This window comes from Procambarus clarkii, chromosome 44 (assembly GCF_040958095.1).
Source record: "Procambarus clarkii isolate CNS0578487 chromosome 44, FALCON_Pclarkii_2.0, whole genome shotgun sequence".
Lineage (NCBI taxonomy): Eukaryota > Metazoa > Arthropoda > Malacostraca > Decapoda > Cambaridae > Procambarus > Procambarus clarkii.
Window position 1 is genome coordinate 18,392,423 of NC_091193.1, and position 25,905 is coordinate 18,418,327.

Genomic DNA, 25,905 nt, shown 5'->3' on the forward strand with positions numbered 1-25,905 from the left:
TCTCTCTCTCTCTCTCTCTCTCTCTCTCTCTCTCTCTCTCTCTCTCTCTCTCTCTCTCTCTCTCATCCCCTCCGCTGCCACCACATCCACCGGCTGGGTCTTCCCTGTTGTTCTTCCTGCCATTAAGCGATCTATATTTACTCTCGCGTTAATGATATGGTAATGAGCCGATGTGTTTTTGTGTGGGACCGGTGGAAGAGTGTTGGGGGATGACGAGGCTTCCAGGGATGTGCGTGTGTAGTGCCATTAGAAGGAAGAGAGAGCTTCCAGGGGCTTTGGGTGTAGTGGTACTGGAAGGGAGAGAGAGGGAGAGAGAGAGAGAGAGAGAGAGAGAGAGAGAGAGAGAGAGAGAGAGAGAGAGAGAGAGAGAGAGAGAGAGAGAGAGAGAGAGAGAGAGAGAGAGAGAGAGAGAGGGAGAGAGAGAGAGAGAGAGAGAGAGAGAGAGAGAGAGAGAGAGAGAGAGAGAGAGAGAGAGAGAGAGAGAGAGAGAGAGAGAGAGAGAGAGAGAGAGAGAGAGAGAGAGAGAGAGAGAGAGAGAGAGAATGAACTATATGAACTATAGTCCTCAGCGTCACTATAAGTACTAACTAAACAGGAGAATGGGCTGTCATATAAACCACAGTCAAACCAACTAACTGAAAGAAAAATTTATATCAAAGAATTGTAAGTAATCATGTGGGAAGTTCTTCCTTATAAAGATCACGGTAAAGTAGCTGCCACAGCTGCAAGTAAATACTGAGAGGTTGGATGACAAGAACCTACCAAATGAGAGATGCTACTACCAACTTTTTAAGACCCCAAAGTGTTCTGTGTGAAGTGGAATATTGTTGCACACTAACAGCCCCATTCAAAGCTGGAATGGGACTGATTCCAGATTCCAGGGCTTAAGGAAGCAAGGCTGCTGGAATGAGGTGGGAGAGGAGAAGAGAGCTTCCAGAGGATATAAGGCCACTGGAGTGAAAGGGAGAACACACAAGGCTTCCAGGAGTTATGGCTGCCTGCTTGATGGGGTTCTGGGAGTTCTTCTACTCCCCAAGCCCGGCCCGAGGCCCGGCCTAACTTGTGAGAGCTTGGTCCACTAGGCTGTGTAGGATCGCTAGATGGAGAGCGCAGAGAAGAACCCTCTATCCTTGAAGGAGTTTGAGACTCAACACAATCAGGTTATTTTTGTAACGACCTAATACCATTGTTACAACGTTATGAATAAGCTGGTCAGCCTTGTTATGTATTAAGATTGGGGTCAAAGTTCGGCGGGTGTAAGTCACAGATGAAGGCTACTCTACTACAGAGGTCAATTAAATTACGTGTTGATTGAGGGTGTACACAGCTAGTTGCATACTCGTTAAGTTGTACGTGCGAGGGATGAACTACAGCTCCTGGGTCCCGCTTCTTGATATCTAATCGACTTGGGAGAAGAGTGAGAAGCGGGTAGGTGTTGGAGTCACTTAGAATGCAAACTGGCATTCAGTAACATGCACGCACACACGCACGCACACTCACAATCTCTCATACTTACACACGCTCACTTACACACACAAATACGCTCACATTCACACCCTCACACATCCACACACACACACACACATACACCCCCCCCCCACACACACACCCCCCCCCCCCACACCCCCCCCCCCCCACACACACACACACCTATCTAAGTAACCTCACGTTAACGACCCTTAAGCTGACCCCCATGACCCCAAATCACAACCCCCTGACCTTCGAGGGTGGATAGTGACATAATGAACGCTGGTCCTACAGTATCAATATAACCTTGGGCCAGTAATCGGGGCGAACGAGCCTGCCAAGGTGCAGAGGCTCCCAGTATTAATTGAATACGGTGAGAATGGTGGCGTGGGTCAATTAACTGGAGCTGCAGGGTAATTAGTGGTATATACAGAGATGTCAGCTGAGCATACATTGACGTACATAGCTGGGCATGAACATCAATCTCTTACATCAACGTCAGTCTCCTACGTCAACGTCCATTCCATAGACTTTCCATAGACTGAATAGATTTCCATAGATTTCCATAGACCATTCCATAGACTTTCCATAGACTGAATAGATTTCCATAGATTTCCATAGATCATTCCATAGACTTTCCATAGACTGAATAGATTTCCATAGATTTCCATAGACCATTCCATAGACTGAAAGATAGCTTTCAGGAAATTGGTTACAAATTTACCCTAAGGAAATGACATCACATGTGACCAGGAGGTATGGCAGGATGTGCAAAATAGCCCCTTTGGAAGGCAAAGGGGGCAATAGGTATGCACTATAGATAGTGACTTAGCCCCCTGTTCTTTATTGACTGTTCTTAATGTCTTTCGTCAACCTGTTGCTTTTATTCCCCTCCTTTTGCTCCTGCTCCACCTCTTCCAGCCTCTCCCTTTTCTTCTGTTTCTCTTCCATTTATTTCTCTATTTACCCATTCCCTAGACCATTTAGGAATGGGATAAACACTCACTCATGGAAAGAATAATCACTCAGGGAAAAGGAGAGTTTAAATCTCTCACTCAGAAGAGAGAGGTGGGGTGGGTGGGTGATAGGAGGAAGGGTTGAACTTCCACTCAGAGAAGGGGAAGGGTTGAACCGGCACTCAGAAGGGCCTGAACGTCTACTCAGAGCATAAAGGGGTGGTGGGACGAGCGCCCCACAAAACCTCAAAGGGGGATAAGGGAGCATCAGGTGATGTAGACTAATCCCCCGGGAGATTACCCAGATGGGCTTTGTTGAAGGTAATGCCACAAGCTGCGTGTTATACCTCTGGCCTCCTTTGAGGTCAATCTAGGTCATTCTCTCTGTCTGTCTGTCTGTCTGTCTCTCTCTCTCTCTCTCTCTCTCTCTCTCTCTCTCTCTCTCTCTCTCTCTCTCTCTCTCTCTCTCTCTCTCTCTCTCTCTCTCTCTCTCTCTCTCTTTCTCTTTCTTGCATAAATAGTTTATGCAACATTAGTTTCTTGGATAAGGAGCTCAGATATAGTGTTAAGAAAAGGTGTAAACATATATATATATATATATATATATATATATATATATATATATATATATATATATATATATATATATATATATATATATATATATATATTATTAAATATGACCGAAAAAGTAAGATTAATAATTCTAACACGAATTTTCTCAATCTTTCGTACATTACGCTTCACTGTTGGAGGTAAATCAAAAATCACTTCTCCAAAATTCATTTATTTCTAGTCTGACGCGACACGGGCGCGTTTCGTAAAACTTATTACATTTTCAAAGACTTCACAAATACACAACTGATTAGAACGTATCTCTGATTTTATATCTACATTTGAGTGAGGTGGGAAGGGTGATGTGGCATTAACACAAGACAGAACAGGAGGGGATATTAATAGGGTATTAAAAGTATCAACACAAGACAGAACAGAAACAATGGGTATTGAATAGAAGTGTTTGTAGAAAGCCTATTGGTCCATATTTCTTGATGCTTCTATATTGGAGCGGAGTCTTGAGGTGGGTAGAATATAGTTGTGCAATAATTGGCTGTTGATTGCTGGTGTTGACTTCTTGATGTGTAGTGCCTCGCAAACGTCAAGCCGCCTGCTATCGCTGTATCTATCGATGATTTCTGTGTTGTTTACTAGGATTTCTCTGGCGATGGTTTGGTTATGGGAAGAGATTATATGTTCCTTAATGGAGCCCTGTTGCTTATGCATCGTTAAACGCCTAGAAAGAGATGTTGTTGTCTTGCCTATATACTGGGTTTTTTGGAGCTTACAGTCCCCAAGTTTTGGAGCTTACAGTCCCCTGCTACCAAAATATACTAATATATATATATATATATATATATATATATATATATATATATATATATTTATATACATATGTCTAGAGGGAGGAGACATGATCGCAACGTAGAAGATACACAGGTGAATGGTTTTAGTAGACAAAAACAAGGTGTGTGGGGGCCAGGACAACGAGAGGCCAGAGAAACACTTAAGATAGTAGAGTAAATTGCTGCCTTCTGAAACACCGTCCTCAACACCCCCCCCCCCCTGGTCCATCACCTCCATTAGTCCTCCTCCTCTTCCTCCTCATCTCACTCCTGTCCTCACCTCCCGGGGCATCCGCCGTCACCGTAGAGAAAGAAATGACATTTCCTCACCAGTCTCTTTATGATAAGGGCATCTTCCCTTTTCCAACTATTGCCCTCTCTCTCTCTCTCTCTTTCCCTTCCTCCTCCTCCCACCGTCCCTTCCCTTTTACCTTTCCTTATATTCCTCTTGATTCTCTCCTGCTCTCATAGTCTCCTCTCTGCCTGTTGTATTCCCTACCCTTCACGGAGACATTTCACAGGTTTATATAATGAGTGGGTTTCTCCTTTGTAATTTACTAAATATTTGCTTGTATATATTCTCTCATACCCAACTGCTTCCTGTCAGTCCTCCTCATTGTTCATCCTCATGACCGTCCTCCCTCATCCTCATGACCGCCCTCCCTCATCCTCATGACCGTCCTCCCACATCCTCATGACCGTCCTCCCTCATCCTCATGACCGTTCTCCCACATCCTCATGACCGTCCTCCCTCATCCTCATGACCGTCCTCCCACATCCTCATGACCGTCCTCCCTCATCCTCATGACCGTCCTCCCACATCCTCATGACCGTCCTCCCACATCCTCATGACCGTCCTCCCTCATCCTCATGACCGTCCTCCCTCATCCTCATGACCGTCCTCCCTCATCCTCATGACCGTCCTCCCTCACCCTCATGACCGTCCTCCCTCACCCTCATGCATCGTTTACCTGTATTAATCATCATTTGGGTTTCAATAAACAGGTATTATTGTGATCGCTGGGAAAACGAACACAACATTCAGAGTCATTTTGCGTTGATCACGAAAATTATTTGATTAATACTCTACTAAAAATAATAATATATTTGTTTCTACTTTTATTATTATAAATGTTATCGTCGCTATTATTAATATTATTATATTTATTATTAATAATAAAACTGTTATTAGTATAATTATCTGTAATAATATTCTATTTATAATTATTATTATTCTGAGTTGGACAACTCTACAGAGCAGGAGTCATTAGAGGCGCTCAATCCCCCCAGTGTCGAGCTCTATCCCTGGAAACACAAACCGAATCTGTCTCTATTTTCCGCTTGTTACAACTTGTAATAAAGTTGTTACATCTTGGCTTAACGTGTTTATGACGTATTAGAACGTTGTTACAACTTGCTATATTGGTTGTTATAACTGGTTAGGAAGTGTTAAAACTTGTTCGAACGTTGTACCAACGTCGTAGTTTCGGTGTGTGTTTGGCGGGATTTTCCTCTTTCATCTCATCCTGAAACCCGGCATCAGAGCATCAAATATCACACAACACACACATTCACTCCACCACACTCTCAACTCTTTAAGTGTTCCTATGAATAGGTTGCACTAAATAGGGTGTTCCTGTTAATACCAACACTCTCAGGAGCAAAGTGTTCCAGCCTTCGCTATATACAGAGACGCTCCTTGAGAGACCACCCCATCCCCCCCTCGTTCGGATATACATCATTGAAGATTATATGGAACAAAAAGGAGGTTATATTTTTCTCGGGTTTTTGTTTATGGGTCGCGAGGTATTTTCACACGCATGTGAGGCGTGTTAATGTGTGTTAATTCTGGTGTGTTAATGGGTCTCTGGGGTGCCCTGGAGGCTGGGAAGGTGATGCGTACTGTGAGAGGTCTTGGAGGTACTGTGAGACGTCTTGGAGGTGCTGTGAGAAGTCTTGGAGGTGCTGTGAGAGGTCTTGGAGGTACTGGGAGAGGTCGTGGACTTACTGTCACAGGTCTTGGAGGTGCTGTGAGAGGTCTTGGAGGTACTTTGAGAGGTCTTGGAGGTACTTTGAGAGGTCTTGGAGGTACGTGGCGCGAAAGATGTCTCCAAGATAAGTGTGACGAGAAATATATATGTCTGGGAGGAGAGGAACGGTAAGAGGGAAGCAGAACGAAGGAGGATGATGTATCAACTGTTTGACAGCGTCCTGACACAGATTTTGCTCGGGAAACGAGTGATGGATGCTGTGGGGAGAGATGGATGCTGTGGCGAGTGATGGATGCTGTGGTGAGAGATGGATGCTGTGGCGAGTGATGGATGCTGTGGTGAGTGATGGATGCTGTGGTGAGTGATGGATGCTGTGGGGAGAGATGGATGCTGTGGGGAGAGATGGATGCTGTGGTGAGTGATGGATGCTGTGGTGAGAGATTGATGCTGTGGTGAGTGACGGATGCTGTGGTGAGTGATGGATGCTGTGGCGAGAGATGGATGCTGCGGTGAGTGATGGATGCTGTGGTGAGTGATGGATGCTGTGGTGAGTGATGGATGCTGTGGCGAGAGATGGATGCTGCGGTGAGTGATCAGTTCTTAAGTCCCGCCTTTCTATTATTACTAGATAACTGCAGTGGCCCATATCCCAAATGTCCTTTTCACACTTCTCATTTCAGTTATTTACAGCTTAAAATAAGAAAAGAGTTTCTTCTGGCTTCTCTGTGACAAATTTTATTAATCATTGTTGTCTTCTTATCCTGTATCGTCGTTTGAACAAAGCGTTCCTTATTAACATCTTTTCAAATGATCCTTAGAATCTTTAATGACGTTATCATGTCCCCACAATTCCTCGTCCTTATAGTATACGGTGAAGGGGCCATTTTCCTCGTGGGTCTTAGCCCCTATAACGTCTATATGTACCAAAACGACTATTATTATATCTTATTAAAGCCTCGACATATTTGCCAGCTCCGTGAAGAGCAGTTATATATTCTCTCTCCTGCTTTCTAAATATAATCCCCTCAAAAAATATTATAATTAGCGTTTTTAAAATGCATCAAGGCGTCCAGAGGCATCTTGGTAAAACCCTGAAATATTCCATGGAGACACGAGAAAAAAAAATTGCTCCGAAAAGTCCACGCTATCTCCGAAAATGGCCAGAAATGTCTATCCTCTCGTTCCTACCCTCTCTTCCTCTCTCTCTCCTTCCCTCCCCCCCCCCTAAGACCGCTTGCACAAAAATCTCTCACAAAAATGGTATCCATCTTATACCCGCGGGGACCCGTTTCAGACCCGTGGGGACCCGTCTCAGACCCGCGGGGACCCGTCTCAGACCCGCGGGGACCCGTCTCAGACCCGCGGGGACCCGTCTCAGACCCGCGGGGACCCGTCTCAGACCCGCGGGGACCCGTCTCAGACCCGCGGGGACCCGTCTCAGACCCGCGGGGACCCGTCTCAGACCCGCGGGGACCCGTCTCTGACCCGCGGGGACCCGTCTCAGACCCGCGGGGACCCGTCTCTGACCAGCGGGGACCCGTTTCAGACCGGCGGGGACCCGTCTCTGACCCGCGGGGACCCGTCTCAGACCCGCGGGGACCCGTCTCAGACCCGCGGGGACCCGTCTCAGACCCGCGGGGACCCGTCTCAGACCCGCGGGGACCCGTTTCTGACCCGCGGGGACCCGTCTCAGACCCGCGGGGACCCGTCTCAGACCCGCGGGGACCCGTCTCAGACCCGCGGGGACCCGTCTCAGACCCGCGGGGACCCGTCTCAGACCCGCGGGGACCCGTCTCAGACCCGCGGGGACCCGTCTCAGACCCGCGGGGACCCGTCTCAGACCCGCGGGGACCCGTCTCAGACCGGCGGGGACCCCGTCACACACCCGCGGGTCGCCAGTTCCACCACCTCGGCTTATACGGCCGGCCTCCCTATATAGTTGATTGTGTCACACAGGAAGATTGCGTCTAGCCGGTTCCCGTCCAGATATTGTTGATGGGGGGGGGGGGGCGGGCTCTTCAACTTCTCCTGGGAGGATGAGGGGGGGGGTATCCTCTAGCACAGGGGGAAGGGGGGGGGGGAAAGGAGGGGGAGGGGGAGGGTGAGGGAGGGAGGGGGGAGGGAGAGGGAAGGGGTGAAACTCAAATAATGGATTTTTTTTTTCTTTCTTCTGAGAGATGGGAAAAACGTAGGGAAGATGATTTGATGGGTTATGGGGGGAGGGGGGAGGTAGATGGGGGCCTGGTTGGGGTGTGGGGGGGGGGAAAGGGCTTGAAGCGAGTGGCATGGTGGTGAGGGAGGGGGGGATTGGAGATAGGGGGACGTGTTATATGAGTGAGTACTATTAAATCGCATATATATGAATATATATATATATACAGACGTGACAGTGTTGGAGGAAGTGGAGGAACAGACGTGACAGTGTTGGAGGAAGTGGAGGAACAGACGTGACAGTGTTGGAGGAAGTGGAGAAAGCTAGCCAGTTCCTCAGAAGGGGAAAATCGATTGGAAAACAAGGGAACTGTTTTAAACCTGTCAGGTTCTCCCCTAGGGCCGGCTATCAGGGCCGGATGTGGCTCGTGGCTACTACAACAGGCTCCTGCTACTTCTGTAGTTCCTGCTGTAGCTCCTGCTACTGTTAGTTATTTCTGCTGTTGCTGCTACTACTACTACTTCTGTAGTTTGGAGCTGTAACTTAAAAGCTCTCTCTTTTCTGGACATTCTCTTTGACACGCTGTCTAATTGTCTCTCGCTGTGTGTGTGTGTGTGTGTGTGTGTGTGTGTGTGTGTGTGTGTGTGTGTGTGTGTGTGTGTGTGTGTGTGTGTGTGTGTGTGTGTGTGTGTATGTGTGTGTGTGTGTGTGTGTGTGTACTCACCTATTTGTACTCACCTATTTGTGGTTGCGGGGGTTGAGCTTTGGCTCTTTGGTCCCGCCTCTCAACTGGTGGAAGGTGTGTGTGTGTGTGTGTGTGTGTGTGTGTGTGTGTGTGTGTGTGTGTGTATGTGTGTGTGTGTGTGTGTGTGCGTGCGTGCGTGCGTGCGTGATAAATGAAACCAGGAAAGCGTCAGCTTCAAAAGTCAGCAAACAATTACCCGGCCTCCGTAATTAGACATTCTCTCTCTCCACAAAATTATAAAAAAAAAACGGAACTGTGCCTGTGTGTATGTGTGGGGGGGGGGGGGGGGGGAGGGGGGGGAGGGGGGGGAGGGGGGGGAGGGGGGGGGAGAATATCGCTGGAAATTAATTTGTTAACATGAGAATTAATTTTTTTTCAGGACAGAGAAACATTGTATAGTTCCGAAGAGCTGGTTAATGAGTGACGTGTGGAGTGTGCAGGGAGGAGTGTGCAGGGAGGAGTGTGCAGGGAGGAGTGTGCAGGGAGGAGTGTGCAGGGAGGAGTGTGCAGGGAGGAGTGTGCAGGGAGGAGTGTGGAGAGTATGGAGAGTGTGTATAGTGAGCAATGTAAGAGTATGTAGGGATTAATGTGTAGTGTGACCATTTTCACGACTAGGTGCAAACGAGGGGTAGTATTGCCCCTCGTTTGATATATAAATATATAAATAAATATATGACTAGAAACTATATACAACAGGCTGACTCATTACAGGTAAATGTGTGTGTGTGTGTGTGTGTGTGTGTGTGTGTGTGTGTGTGTGTGTGTGTGTGTGTGTGTGTGTGTGTGTGTGTGTGTGTGTGTGTGTGTGTATGTGTGTGTGTGTGTGTGTGTGTGTGTGTGTGTGTATGTGTGTGTGTGTGTGTGTGTGTGTGTGTGTGTGTGTATGTGTGTGTGTGTGTGTGTGTGTATGTGTGTGTGTGTGTGTGTTTATTTTCTGGCCTTTGAGTGTCTGTTATTTCTCTGCTATCAGACCTAAATGTTTGAAGCATTATTGTATTTTACCATCAGAGATTTTAGGTCTAGTTTAATTTAATCCTTGTTACATGTTAAATTACCTACAATGTCTCTGTCATGATTATGAACTGTTTTTGTGTGTTAATCATGCTTTATATATTGTAAATCCTGCATTCTGAGCAGCGAGTAACTTATATATGATTGTTGTTGTAAAGTTCTGTTTGTCTAACTCGCAGAAGTTTTCAAGTGCTTGAAAGGCAGACTTTGAATCACAACAAATTGCTCCTTCTGTGTTTTTAGTCTAACGGCAGTATATCTTGTTCTGTAGTTCTGTTAGTGTAGAATTCAGACAGTTGCTTATTTAACCTGGGGAGGAGCCGGTCGGCCGAGCGGACAGCACGCTGGACTTGTGATCCTGTGGTCCCGGGTTCGATCCCGGGCGCCGGCGAGAAACAATGGGCAGAGTTTCTTTCACCCTATGCCCCCTGTTACCTAGCAGTAAAATAGGTACCTGGGTATTAGTCAGCTGTCACGGGCTGCTTCCTGGGGGTGGAGGCCTGGCCGAGGACCGGGCCGCGGGGACACTAAAGCCCCGAAATCATCTCAAGATAACCTCTCAAGATAACCTGCCACTGATAGTCTTTATGGAAGTATTATTTTTTTTTATTAATACATGAGGTACATCTGCATTAGTGCAGCTACCCTAGACTATATGAAGTGGAGAACAGTGTGTCAAAAAAGCTATCTAGGTTATGCTAAAAAAATCCCCATCACACAGGATGGTTAGTCATACAGAGGCATGTGATTAGCGGTCTGCACTGGCAGACTCCGGATGCATTTTGAGGATATCAACAACACAAGATTGAATAAGGTAGCAGTGGTAATACAAGTCCCCATCTCGCAGGATGGTTAGTCATACAGAGTCATGTGTTTAATAGCCTGCACTGGCAAATTTTGGGTATACTGTGAGGATATCTTCAAGAATACGAGAGTGAATAAAGTAATTGCAAAGCTCCAGGTACCTCATGCCAACTGGTCTGAAAGGTCTAATAATTGGGCATTCAGTGATGTAGTGCGGGAGATCATGCCGTAGTTCCTGCTCACAGAGTTTGCAACTGGAGTGCTCAGGATTGGGAGACCCGTCACCTGCAGCCACCTGCCACAGGTAACGGTAACCCAACCTGATCCTTGCAACCACTGTGTCGCACAGTCTAGTGGACGTTTTGTGCTGTCCATAGATGTAGGTTTCAGATCTGAACAAATCATAGCTTTTTATACTAGTACTTTCAGGTCGTTGGGAGTCAGTAAGTTCTTTCCTATCAGATCTGAATGTTTGGACCAATACAGTTTTGACAGCAGAGATGGGGATACCTAGATCTAATTCAACTTCAAACTTGTTACACGCTAATTTGGCTGCAATGTCTGTCTCATTATGATGGGTTATATTTATGTGTGAAGGTATCCATACAAAGGAAATTCGAGACCCTTTACTCTGTGCATCAATTAGGTCATTTATAATTGGGAGTATGAGGTTCTTGCTGTCGATCTTCCAAGAGAAGTTTTCGATTGCTTGAAGAGCAGACTTTGAATCGCAGAATATTATTCCTCCTCCAATATTTTTTAATGTGCTGGTTGCTAAATGTAATGCTGCTAGTTCTGCTTGTGTGGAGGTCAGCCAGTTGTTTAGCCTGACACTGACAGACTTTGTGCAAATATTATTTCTATAGAACCTACATGCCGCTGCAGTCCGTCCAGTAGAAGACTGGACTGAGCCGTCGGTGTAGACACAGTGCTCGTGAGATCTTAGACTCTCGATGGAGGAGGCAATTGTTTCAAGAGTGACAGCTTTGAGTAGAGCAAGATTCTCATTATCTTTCTTGGTGACAGGTGTGTATGATACTTGAATGGTGGGGTACAGATAAAGAGGAATATCAGAGACTGGTAGATTGCACTTAAAAGGAATGTTAAGTTTAATGAGATTGTAAGCATTGTTTCTCAGCCAATTATCATAAAAGGAGTGAGTTGGTATGTCGGCACCAGTCAAAAGGGTGTTAACAGCACTAAATAATTTGTCTCTGAGCAATGTAGGAGATGTAGGATCTCTCATGACTTTAAGACAGAAGGTAGTGTTAACTTGCATTATTCTCTCTAGTATGGTTGGAAACTTCAGTTCTTCCCTCATGTTGATGATTCTTGTGCATCTTGGGGCACCAAGAATTATCCTCATGGCCTCGTTCTGTATTACTTCAAGTTTGTCCAACACAGAGGAGGGGAAATTAATTAAGTGCAGAGCATTATAATCAACGAGAGATCTAACAAACATCATATAGAATAGTCTAGCATATTTAATATTGATACCAATATTCTTACCAGTAAGTGTTCTCAATGGTTTTAGTCTTTCTTTTAACCTACGGTGTAGATCATTTACAATGTCACTGTTAATACCAACTCCAAGGTATTTGTGCTGCCCACACGTTTCAATGTTCTGGTTGTTGACCTTGAAAGCTATAGGGACATGAGTTTTCTCTTTGGGATGGAGAACTCTGGATTTAGTTATAGAGATAACAAGACCACATTCAATGCTTTTAGCAGCGAATGAATCAAGTAGAGCTTGCAGTCTAGTTTGGGAATTTGCAACAATGCATATATCATCGGCATAACAAATGACGGCTTCGTCAGGTAGTGTGGGAATATCAATTGTTAATTTGTGCATCAGAACATTGAACAGTGTGGGACTTAGCACTCCACCCTGGGGTGTACCCAACTCAAAGGGTGCAGAGAGTTTACTTTTGACCCCCTTGAAAAGGACTGAGGCGGTTCTGTTACTCAGGTACCCCCTGAGCCATGTCAACAGTCTTCCCTTAACTCCAAAAGAGGCTAGCTGTTCTAGGATTATTTCTTTGTTTGCTGTATCAAAAGCAGTTTGGAGATCAATAAATGCCGCCTGAGAGTTTGGTCCCCCTCTGATAAAATACTCAGCAAAGCAAGTTTGTGTGCTTCTTCCAGGAAGGAAACCATACAGGTTAGGGGCAAGGTGGGGCTTGATTTGAAACATTAGTCTGTCGAGAATAATTCTCTCAAGAACTTTGCACATGCACGACGTCAGAGAAATGGGTCTAAATTTTTGTGAATTAGGCTTGGGTATGGGTATTATGAGTCCCTGTGTCCAGCGGTCAGGTAAAACACCCTGCCTTAGACTTTGATTAAACAATTCTAGCAAAGGGCTATTTGGCAGCTCAGCAAGTACTCTCATGGTGTTGTATGTGATGCCATCCTCTCCAGGAGAGGTAGCCTTACCTTTCTTGAGTGCATTTTTAATTTCAAAGGGGGTTATGCCATAGTTATCATCAGGCCCTATTTCACTACAGGCAATTTCAATATTGAAGTTACGATTTATTTTAGTACTAGCCAGATAGTTTTGCACATCTAGGGGCAGGCTGCTTATACTAGCAGTGCTTGCATATTGCTGAAGCAGCATGTCGGCATAGTCTACAGGTGAATGGTGATCAAGTTGACGACTGCTAGCACGAGAAATCTTTTTAATTTTATTCCACATTTGGGATGAGGATGTTGCATGATTGATGCCTTGCAGAAACTGTTCCCAGTGCTGGTTATACACCTGTTCCTTTAGCTCTCTAAACTCTCGGCTGGCTTTAAGAAATATGTTGAGGGTGTCAGCTGTTTTATGTGTTTTATACTGCTCAGCTAGGAATAGAACTCTGTCATGCAGGGGCTTAAGGCGTGAGTCAGTGAACCACCTCTGTCCCTTCCTCATTGGTTTGGGTCTTGCGGATTTTACAACATTGTCATAAAAAGCGGTTACTTCAGTGACCAGGTCCTCATATAATGCGTTGACGGTAGTAAAGCAGTAAGTGTTATACCATTCAGAAATGCGGAATTTGAAGAGCATGTGTAAATTTTCAGGGATATTAATTATTTTTTTTCCAAAGCTTAGGGGTTTGACATTATTGATAGTGTATGAACTGAATATGGCAAAATGATCACTAACTAATTCATGAACAATTGATCCTCCGACAGCATTATCAATGAGGCCGTGACCAATGACATAATCAAGCCTGCCACCCCTGAGGTGTGTGACGTTAGAGGAGTCAAAGTTGAATACGGACATGTTATTATCTCTTAAGTATTTTACAAAGACTCTGCCATTCCCGTTTGTTTTGGTGTCACCCAGGCTAGTGTGTCTAGCATTAAAATCACCCATTACAATGGTTTGAGAGCTGCTGGTAATTTTTGGGAGAGAAGCTTCCACCATTTGATCACACCTTACATATACATTAACTAAGTTAAGAAACCCGGTCGCTGTAGCAATCTGAAACTGTTGACATTTTAATAAAAGGTGCAGCCTGTTGAGTCTACGGATGGAAGCTGCCCTATTTCGCTACCTCAGACTGACCTGCTCGGGGTGTAGTTGACGATTAATTTAAACGCTCTGAATAGGAATACAGTTTGCAGGTCCCAGTAGGTAGGAAAAAAATTAGTTGAGCTCAATAGGAACTAATTACCATTAGCTAATTAGAGTAATATTTTATGATGGCGTCAGTGAATTCGATTCCTCTTAGATATTAATTAAAACCCCAATGTGGCAAGAAGTGGAGAGTTTCCATTTTCTTATCAGATATTTTTTTGGTAGTAAATCTTGCGGCTATATTTGCTATATAGCCGCAAGATTGGGGTATATTATTTGTACATGGAATCTCACCACTCAAAATGAACAATGTTCCAGGAGATTATTATGTGTGAGATTTCCTTCCGCAATGAAGAATTATATTGTAAATGTGTTTTGGAAAGATGAAGTGAATAATAATAATAATAGTCTTGTTGAATCACAATACATTATAGTGCCTTGCAAAGATAGTGTGAATAATAGCGCCTTACAGAGTTATTGCGAGTACTGTCTGATACAGAGGTGGTGTTCGTCTATCATTGATCGATCGTCTATTGTCTATTAGACGATCATTGGTGCGGTGGTCACGGTACTGGGTACGTTTAGGGGTGATCCTGGACGGCATGGGTTCGAATCCTGGCCGGGTCAAATAGAGTTGTTAGTGATCTATGGCTTGCGCGTTCATGCAGTTTTCTCACATATTATATATATACACACACACATACACACACACACACACACACACACACACACACACACACACACACACACACACACACACACACACACACACACACACACACACACACATATATATATATATATATATATATATATATATTTAGGGGTACCACCACTGGTTTAATTCAAGGGACCCACATCCTCGAAGAAGAAAATAAATGGTGTTCAGAGAAGACCTTGTGGATTATATATATATATATATATATATATATATATATATATATATATATATATATATATATATATATATATATATATATATATATATATATGCGAACAAGCCTGAATGGTCCCCAGGACTATATGCAACTGAAAACTCACACCCCAGAAGTGACTCGAACCCATACTGCCAGGAGCAACGCAACTGGTATGTACAGGGACGCCTTAATCCGCTTGACCATCACGACCGGACATAAGGAAGTGATAGCCGAGGCTATCACTATCGAGGCTATCATTATATATATATATATATATATATATATATATATATATATATATATATATATATATATATATATATATATATATATATATATATATATATAAACTGTCATTCAAGTTACTCTACATATCGTTACATGTAAATCACTTTAACAAAAAAAGGGGGATTTAAATCCATATAATGGAGCCGTAACTCATCAAAAAATCAGCTGTCATTGTACACAAAACAGTTCTCATACCATACAAATATTCCGCACGGCAGAGCTTTCATCCCACATAAGCCAGCTGTCATTCAACACATTATACAGATGCCAGAGAAGAAGCAAATGATAGAAGAAGAAAACAGAAAGAAAGAAACGAATAAAACGAGAATAAGAACCACAGAAATAAAAGGATAATAATACGCTAAGGGGAAAAAAAAATCAATCAACTATTAGTTTCTGAACTCTGGAGACTAATCCATGGCTTTGATGATGAAGACTTTCCAATACCTGCAGGTGATGGGGCAAGGAGGAGGAGAAGGAGAAGGAGAGGGAGAAGGAGGAGGAGAGAACATCAGAGATGGGGAAGAAATGGGGGGGGTGGGGGAGGGAAGGGGACCAATCACAGCCTCCGGTAACCAGGCGATTCCACTTTTGCTTCCCAAGAACTCAGTGTAACATTACTTTTAGAAATGTATTCGGAAATACTGCCACGTTATTATACATATACATTGTATATACATTGGTCAGAAAGCTTGAGAGATGAGGTAGTTATCAGCATGAAATGGTAAGTCAGTATGAGGACAAGGAAGTGGGATATGAGGACAAGGAGCTGGGATATGGATATTTTGTCTGGGATGCTAAGATATTTTATCATTTGTAAATACATTTGCCATGATAACAAAAATTACATTCCTCACAAGAAGCTGCAAGAACTGTTTCAAAGTTTTGAGAAGTTCGCCGCTCATTATCCTCATTTCCTCCAGAAAGATAATGAGACCAGATTAAATCTGCCGAAGACATTGAGTCACGTGGCTTCGACTAGCTGGCAACCTCTCTCCCACACACACACACCTGCATTAACTTCACAGGGAAAACATCGTATGCTCTTCACTACTCTATGGCACCGTTCAAAAGACATGGGTTATCTTGAGATTATCTTGATTATCTTGATGGGGAACTTGGAAGCAAGTGTGTGTGTGGAGAATAGATATAATTCTTAATGTAATAGTCTCCTTGGTGGTCTGACACAATTGTGTGCCCTCTGTTGACCAGACCACACACTAGAAGTTGAAGTTGATTTCCAGTCAACCCAAACATTTAGGTCACTCTAACCTACGCATACATCACAAGCGAACACGAGAGCCATAAATCTAAAAGGAAACGGTGACTAAAATTAAGGAGCATCAACTACCAGCTGACGCCATTAGCACGACCTCAAGGCCTTACTGACATGATTATGCTCAACCTCATTACTGAACCCGCTACCCTTGCTTACCCTTAGCACTCTGTGGGTTCCCTAATGTACCCTTGTTTACCCTTAGCACTCTGTGGGTTCCCTAATGTACGCTTGTTTACCCTTAGCACTCTGTGGGTTCCCTAATGTACCCTTGTTTACCCTTAGCACTCTGTGGGTTCCCTAATGTACCCTTGTTTACCCTTAGCACTCTGTGGGTTCCCTAATGTACGCTTGTTTACCCTTAGCACTCTGTGGGTTCCCTAATGTACGCTTGTTTACCCTTAGCACTCTGTGGGTTCCCTAATGTACCCTTGTTTACCCTTAACACTCTGTGGGTTCCCTAATGTACGCTTGTTTACCCTTAGCTCTCTGTTGGTTCCCTAATGTACGCTTGTTTACCCTTAGCTCTCTGTTGGTTCCCTAATGTACGCTTTTTTACCCTTAGCAATCTGTTGGGTCCCCTTGTTCACTCCTAGCTCGGTCAGTCCCCCTATGGGAGTACTGCGCTTGTGTTTCTCTCTCAGTTATGGCGGGAATGGCGGAGGGCGAACCGGAAAGATTACTGGTTCCTGCCTTGCAGGCGTTTAGCATTTTTGTGTCGGAGGGAAGGGGTTTGGCAGCCAAGGCAGCCAATTAGAGGAAGCTGAAACTCCATGAAGCTTGGACGGTCTTGGTGTTTAATGGAATACTCCAGTTTCTCTCTCTCTCTCTCTCTCTCTCTCTCTCTCTCTCTCTCTCTCTCTCTCTCTCTCTCTCTCTCTCTCTCTCTCTCTCTCTCTCTCTCTCTCTCTCTCGCTCTCTGAACAATCTCGTATGTTTCTTTAGCGTGTGCAGAAGTTATGCTGAGGTTGTGCAGAGGTTGTGTGAAGGTTGTGCAGAGGTTGTGTGAAGGTTGTGCAGAGGTTGTGTGAAGGTTGTGCAGAGGTTGTGTGAAGGTTGTGCAGAGGTTGTGTGAAGATTGTGCAGAGGTTGTGTGAAGGTTGTGCAGAGGTTGTGTGAAGGTTGTGCAGAGGTTGTGTGAAGGTTGTGCGGAGGTTGTGTGAAGGTTGTGCAGAGGTTGTGTGAAGGTTGTGCAGAGGTTGTGTGAAGGTTGTGCAGAGGTTGTGTGAAGGTTGTGCAGAGGTTGTGTGAAGGTTGTGCAGAAGTTGTGTGAAGGTTGTGCAAAGGTTGCATAAATGAGCGAATGGGTACAATACTCAAGATGGAAACGATCAACCACTCTCCCTCTCTCTAGTACCCTGATCTCAGGGGGCTCCTTCCCCCCCCCCCTAAATCGAGCACCGTCGTGTCTGTCTGTTTCAAATCACATTTGGAAACTATTGACAGGAACACATTAAATTAACCTGTCGCAACACATGAGGAAACAGTGAGTGAAGGTTGCATTCATCTCATTAATATCGGAATTACACACACACACACACCAGTAGACCGGCTCTCAGAGTAATCAACTCTCTGAACGATGTTCAGTTGCTGTGTGAATTGGACATTGATCAGATAAATGGTTATGTTAGGTAGTAATGGTTTATACTCCTATTACTACTACTACTACTACTAGTAGTAGTAGTACTATTAATTAAACCATTATGACTGCTTCTACTATTATATCTACAACAAGTATGACTTTCATTCTTAATAAGTATTGTTAGGTTTAGCATTATTATTTTATCTTTAAAATTATTATTATTATTTTTATTATACCAACAATGGAATTTGTATAAGAACTTAATTTACCTTTAATTATACTAGTGTAAAATGATTAATACAAATTTGTACATAAAATATTAATCAAAATGTAAGGGGTTTATGTATCCGCAGTATGAAGCCGAGGTTATGTATACTCACTGGAAGCTGGGGTTATGTATACACACTGGAAGCTGGTGTTATGTATACACACTGGAAGCTGGTGTTATGTATACATACTGGTAGCTGGGGTTATGTATACACACTGGTAGCTGGGGTTATGTATACACACTGGAAGCTGGGGTTATGTATACACACTGGAAGCTGGGGTTATGTATACACACTGGAAGCTGGGGTTATGTATACATACTGGTAGCTGGGGTTATGTATACACACTGGTAGATGGGTTTATGTATACACACTGGAAGCTGGTGTTATGTATACACACTGGTAGCTGGGGTTATGTATACACACTGGAAGCTGGGGTTATGTATACACACTGGAAGCTGGGGTTATGTATACACACTAGCCCTTCATCTAGGGCTACAGTGCACACCTGTTATCATCTTGGGCTACAGTGCACACCTGTTATCATTTTGGGCCACAGTGCACACCTGTTATCGTGTGAGAACCTGATGATTGACAGCTATGAGGGACATTGTCTTAAAAATCTTCTTAACTCCAATTTTCTTTCAGCATTTTGCTTTGGCAGCAGACAAATATCTTTCTCTTATCCAGTTTGGCATAACCCATTTGGTTATACCGAAGTCAACGTGACTGTTTGGTTATACCAATGTCATTGCGACCTTTATGATTATTCCAAGGTCTACTGTGACCCTTCTGGTTATACCAAGATCATTGTGACATTTTTGCCTATCCCGTAATCAAAATGCCATTTTGGTTATCTTAAGGATCACGTGGAACAGGTGTTGGTTATCAGAGATTGACGGAGGAGAGAGCAGTCGCTGCCTTAGGACGTAACTGCGGTTTCTAGCACGTTTTGGGGTTGCGGTTTCTGTACAAAAAATAGGTCGCTGGAGACAGCCATACGTGGAGCGTCACACCGGGGGAGACAAACCTGGCAATAGAGACATGATCACAACGTACAAGATTTTCAAATTCACTATAATATCGCGGACAGAAGCGGAAATGTTTTCAAGGAATAGGTTGCATGAGGACATCGCGAGTGTGGATAGGGTGGACACCCCTATTCTTGGGTGGGAGACTAGCCCGCACGAGGGATGGAGTAGAAGATATAGTTGAGGCTATCTACATCAACGGCGACTGAAAGGCGGGGCCCAGGAGCATGACACGCGCCTCCAAGCAAAATACAAGTATGTACATATGAGAAAGTACCCAGTAGGTAGCTAAAATCGCGCCCGAGCGCACACACACACACACACACACACACACACACACACACACACTAGCAACGTCCAGAGATCACAAGTCAAGATCTTTGCAATAATTGAAGGGACCAGTCAAACGAATCCACCGGACTTTGTTAAGTTTCCTGCTAATTGGTGATGCTCATTCGACCCCTTACCCCCCTCCTTCCCCCCCCCTTTCCCTCACTCCCCCCCCCCCCTCTTTCCCTCACTCCCCTCCTACCTTCAAGCAATCGCACCCAGCATGGAAAGGGAAGGGAACTATCAGGAGAAACCCCCAAGTCTCTACGACTATATAGCACTGGGAAGGGGTCAGGACAAGGATTTGGGATGGGATGGGGGGGAGGGGGAAAGGAATGGTTCTCAACCAATTGGACGGTCGGGGATTGAACGCCGACCTGCATGACGCGAGTTCACTTGCCGTCCCCATGAAGTGAACAAAAATAATCACCGGACAATGTTTCGAAATCAGAAATGAGGAATTCATGGACTCTTAGAATAGGAACCAATGTTCTGATCCGGTCTCATTAGAGCACACGCGCGCACGCACGTACACACACACATAGACACACACACACACACACACACACACACACACACACACACACACACACACACACACACACACACACACACACACACACACACACACACACACACAGGCAAGAGGCACTGAATTACAGGCCAGTTTCCTTAACTTGTATACCATGCAAGGTGCTGGAGAAGATCGTGAGGAAAAGGCTCGTAGAGCATCTGGAGGGAAATAACTTTGTAACGCACCACCAACATGGGTTCAGAGATGGTAAATCGTGCCTCACAGGTTTAATAGAATTTTATGACCAGGCAACGAAAATTAGGCAGGAAAGAGAAGGGTGGGCCGACTGCATTTTCCTGGATTGCCAAAAAGCCTTTGACACAGTACCCCATAAAAGGCTGTTAAAAAAGTTGGAGCAACAGGCAGGAGTAAAAGGGAAGGTGCTCCAGTGGATAAGGGAGTACTTAAGCAACAGGAAACAGCGAGTAACGGTGAGGGGGAAGACATCAGAGTGGCGAGATGTCACCAGCGGAGTCCCACAGGGCTCAGTACTTGGATCCATCCTGTTTTTAATATATGTGAACGATCTTCCAGAGGGTATAGACTCATTCCTCTCGATGTTTGCTGATGATGCAAAAATTATGAGAAGAATCAAGACGGATGAAGATAGACAGAGACTACAGGATGACCTGGATAAACTGGAGGAATGGTCTAGAAAATGGCTGCTGAAGTTCAACTCTGGAAAGTGTAAGGTGATGAAATTAGGCGAAGGGAGCAGGAGGCTGAACACAAGGTATCATCTGGGAGGGGAAATCCTGCAAGAATCAAATAGAGAGAAGGATCTGGGGGTTGATATCACACCGAACCTGTCTCCAGAGGCCCACATCAAAAGAATATCATCAGCGGCATATGCTAGACTGGCCAACATAAGAACTGCCTTCAGAAACTTGTGTAAGGAATCTTTCAGAACCCTGTATACCACTTATGTAAGACCAATCCTGGAGTATGCAGCTCCAGCCTGGAGTCCATACCTAGTTAAACACAAGACAAAGTTAGAAAAGATTCAGCGGTATGCCACCAGGCTCGTCCCGGAACTGAGAGGATTGAGCTACGAGGAAAGGCTAAAGGAGCTGAACCTCACATCCCTGGAAAACAGAAGAGTAAGGGGAGACATGATAACCACCTACAAAAATCTCAGGGGAATTGACAGGGTGGACAAAGACAAACTCTTCAGCACGGGTGGGACACGAACAAGGGGACACAGGTGGAAACTTAGTACCCAGATGAGCCACAGGGACGTTAGAAAGATTTTTTTCAGTGTCAGAGTAGTTAATAAATGGAATGCACTAGGAAGTGATGTGGTGGAGGCTGACTCCATACACAGTTTCAAATGTAGATATGATAGAGCCCAGTAGGCTCAGGAATCTGTACACAAGTTGATTGACAGTTGAGAGGCGGGACCAAAGAGCCAAAGCTCAACCCCCGCAAGCACAATTAGGTGAGTACAATTAGGTGAGTACTTTGGTCGGATGTGCAACGGACTGGCTTCATCTAGGGGTCATAGTTTGATCCTCCAATCGTTCAAGTGGTTGGCGTCTAACCTCATACCAGCCCCTTATCCTCATATCCCACCACTTATCCTTATCCCAGCCCCTTATCCTCAAATACCAGCCCCTTATCCTCATATCCCAGCCCCTTATCCTTCTACCCTTCCAAAAAACAATATTACGGTTCTAACATTGTTCCTTCTCGTAATTTCCCTTCATCACCTTCACCTAACAATCCCTCGCGCTTATATCTGGCGTCTGGCTACGAGAACAAAGCCAGAAATCTATAACTAGATGAACAAAATCATCGAGTTATTGGTACAAAATCTAAGTGAAAATGTACGAAGGTGTTTTCAAGTGTCGGTAGTACAGAGAGAGAGAGAGAGAGAGAGAGAGAGAGAGAGAGAGAGAGAGAGAGAGAGAGAGAGAGAGAGAGAGAGAGAGAGAGAGAGAGAGAGAGAGAGAGAGAGAGAGGGAGAGAGAGAGAGAGAGAGAGAGAGAGAGAGAGAGAGAGAGAGAGAGAGAGAGAGAGAGAGAGAGAGAGAGAGAGAGAGAGAGAGAGAGAGAGAGAGAGAGAGAGAGAGAGAGAGAGAGAGAGAGGGGGAGAGAGAGAGAGGGGGAGAGAGAGAGAGGGGGAGAGAGAGAGAGAGAGAGAGAGAGAGAGAGAGAGAGAGAGAGAGAGAGAGAGAGAGAGAGAGAGAGAGAGAGAGAGAGAGAGAGAGAGAGAGAGAGAGAGAGAGAGAGAGAGAGAGAGAGAGAGAGAGGAGAGAGAGAGAGAGAGGGAGAGAGAGAGGGAGAGAGAGAGAGGGAGAGAGAGAGAGAGAAGGAACTAGATTAAGACAGAGGAGAGGAGAGAAATCTTGCAGCTAGCAGCAAGGAATATTCTTCCTAGGAAGTATCTAGAGACAGACAGACAGACAGACAGACAGACAGACAGACAGACAGACAGACAGACAGACAGACAGACAGACAAACAGACAGACAGACAACTCGCCCGTATGAAGTCAACCAACAAGCAGATGAAGAAAAAAGATTTCTCGAACAGATTAAAGCCCATCTTTCTGGGCGACAGTTTGTGTGTTCAGGAACTTGAATGCAAATTTTCGCCCCGACAGAAGAAAGAGATTCTGAGTAATTTCAATTATAAAAGAAAAAAGGTTGGCGCATGGACAGACGTGCACACAAACACAGGAGACGGGCACAGCTCTCATTGTTTGACAGAGAGACAGAGAGAGAGAGAGAGAGAGGAAGCACTTCACAATGACTCAGACAAAGTTCTTGAGTGTATCAGATGATGACCTTATGTAAATGAGTGCAAGTGATCAGGATGAGGCTGCAAATTCGCTTTTAAAAAAAGGTTGTATTCACACAATTTTAACCTGTGAGAGTTGAGCTTCAGCTCTTGAATCCCGGTACCATCCATTCAATATCACAGATTCGCGATCCAGTTTGACTCTCTCACGACTATATATCGTCCTGTATATGGGATGTGTCTTCACTTTGACGTCGTTCCCGACGACCAATCGTTCGATTCCCTGGCAGGACAGAAGTGGTTAGGCACATTTCCTTTCACCTACTGCACCTGTGCACCCAGCAGTAAATAGGCCACTGGTGTGGGATGGAACCAGATAAGTTCTAGTACTGATTACCCGTTGAGTTCTACTGAGTAGCATCTCTCCAGTCTCTCTCTCTCTATGGGTCTCTCTATGGGTCTCTCTACAAGTGAGTGTTGATGCTTCCATAGAGTCTGGATCACCTAGCCTATCACTCCTGCCTTCAACTCTTTATAGAGGTGTGACGGGAGCTCTGCAGGTGGCCAGTTTCCCCAGGCAAGCTTTACCCATCAGTGAACCAACGCTGCTTGCTGTATAGGCACGCCATCAGGTGTTCAGTTGCAGTTCTCATACAGCGATACTGAAGTCAGACGAAAAAGAGAAGAGTGGGTCTTTTTTTATCTTACGTGGTAAGTAAATATTGTGTGTGTGTGTGTGTGTGTGTGTGTGTGTGTGTGTGTGTGTGTGTGTGTGTGTGTGTGTGTGTGTGTGTGTGTGCTTGCGCGCGCGTGTGCGTGGCTGTTTTCTGAGAACAATGAGGTAGCCTGTTAGCCTCGATCAACCAGATGGTCTTGAAATCATTGATGTGGCATTAGGAAGCAGGATGTGGTCAGAGAACAAAACTGAAGATCGATATATATATATATATATATATATATATATATATATATATATATATATATATATATATATATATATATATATATATATATTTCAGACAAGAAATCTTTTTAAATTTACACCAAAGTCTATGAATGCGTCCATACTTCATCCACATGTCGTTGAACGGAATGAGACCCAATTCGACATGACCACCGAGATCCTCTGGAAAGAGAAAACGAGGAAGTCCTTACTCTTGGAGAACCAGGAACCAGAGAAAAAGGATCTACACTACAAGTGAGGCTCCTGGACCCCACATGAACGATCTTCACCTGGCCTGCGTCTGACTGTAGAGTCAATGGAGAGAGAGAGAGAGAGAGAGAGAGAGAGAGAGAGAGAGAGAGAGAGAGAGAGAGAGAGAGAGAGAGAGAGAGAGAGAGCACTAAACCAGTATGACTGTACAACACAGTCATACTGATTTGTATAGTATGACAACAGGTTAGGATATGAGGACGGTGTTAAGAAGGCTCCAATGCCACAAGGAAATTTCTTGAGAGCAAAGTTACTATGCAGCTGTCATCTTGAAGGTGCAAGGCAATCTGTAAGTCAAGCTCAACGCGTTATCTTCTGGCTTCCTGCACAGAGGAGAAACTCTTCCAGGTGCTGAAATTTGTTTAAGATGCTGATACATCTTCCAGATATTGAAACATCTCCCACTTGCTGAGACATCTCCCAGATACTGACACATCTCCCAACTTGCTGAGACATCTCCCAGATACTGACACATCTCCCACTTGCTGAGACATCTCCCAGGTACTGACACATCTCCCACTTGCTGAGACATCTCCCAGATACTGACACATCTCCCAACTTGTTGAGACATCTCCCAGATACTGACACATCTCCCACTTGCTGAGACATCTCCCAGATACTGACACATCTCCCACTTGCTGAGACATCTCCCAGGTACTAAAACATCTCTCAACTTGCTGAGACATCTCCCAGATACTGACACATCTCCCACTTGCTGAGACATCTCCCAGGTACTGAAACACCCACGTAACCCATGGTGTACAAGTATCCCTGAGGGCTGGGGTTTACCTGCCCAGTAAATCTACCTGTAGCAGGTGGCACTGACGGATTACCTTCACAACATGAGTGACGTCATTCCACTGGTGCTGTGACGTCACTAGCACCCAGGTGTGGCACTCCTTCGGTGATTAAGGCAGGTGAGGTGCCCGGGGGACAGGCTTTGTGTGTGTGTGTCAGGCGAGTGTTGCTCTCTGCTGGTGTGTATGTGTGGGCACTCACCTAGATGTACTCATCTACATGAACTTGTAGGGGTCGAGCTATACGTTCCTAGCTCCGCCTTTCAGACTTTTTAGAGTGATGGAACGACTCATTTCTCAACTTCAACGACTTTTGCGTCTAGCTTGTTCCACTAATTGACTGTTCTAACACTGAAACAGTTCTTCCTGATGTCTCTATGGCTCATTTTCATCTCGTTTCCCATAGTGCCTGGACCCGTATGACCAGGAACAGCGGAACGACCCCTCGTTCCGCTGTTCCTAGCTTTGAACAACGCTGCTTTGTTGACTTTGTCCATTTCCCTTACAATCTTATATGTTACTGTCATGTCCCTTCTATCTCTCCTTCCTTCTAGCACCGTAAGGTCCAGTGCTATCAGTCTTTCCTCATAGCTCAATCCCCTCAGCTCAGGAACGAGTCTCGCTGCATATCTTTGGATTTATTCTAGTATATCCCTGTTCTTTTTTAGGTAAAGGTTCCATGATGAAGATGCACATTCAAGAGTGAGTCTCACCTTCGTTGAATATAGGGCCCGGAAAGCTAAGCCCCCCCTCCCCTTGTCCAAGTTTCTGAAGGATATACGCTTGATGGCCGGTACGCCA

General features: G+C 44.9%; 1 protein-coding gene across 1 annotated transcript; it reads left to right on the forward strand.

Moving 5' to 3' along the window:
- The first annotated feature begins 6,387 nt into the window (after positions 1-6,387).
- LOC138350159 (SUMO-interacting motif-containing protein 1-like) lies at positions 6,388-7,753 on the forward strand. The gene is made up of 2 exons (XM_069300483.1): positions 6,388-6,399; positions 7,109-7,753. The coding sequence occupies exons 1-2, from the start codon at positions 6,388-6,390 to the stop codon at positions 7,751-7,753; spliced, it is 657 nt and encodes a 218-aa protein (XP_069156584.1).
- The last annotated feature ends 18,152 nt before the right edge of the window (positions 7,754-25,905 follow it).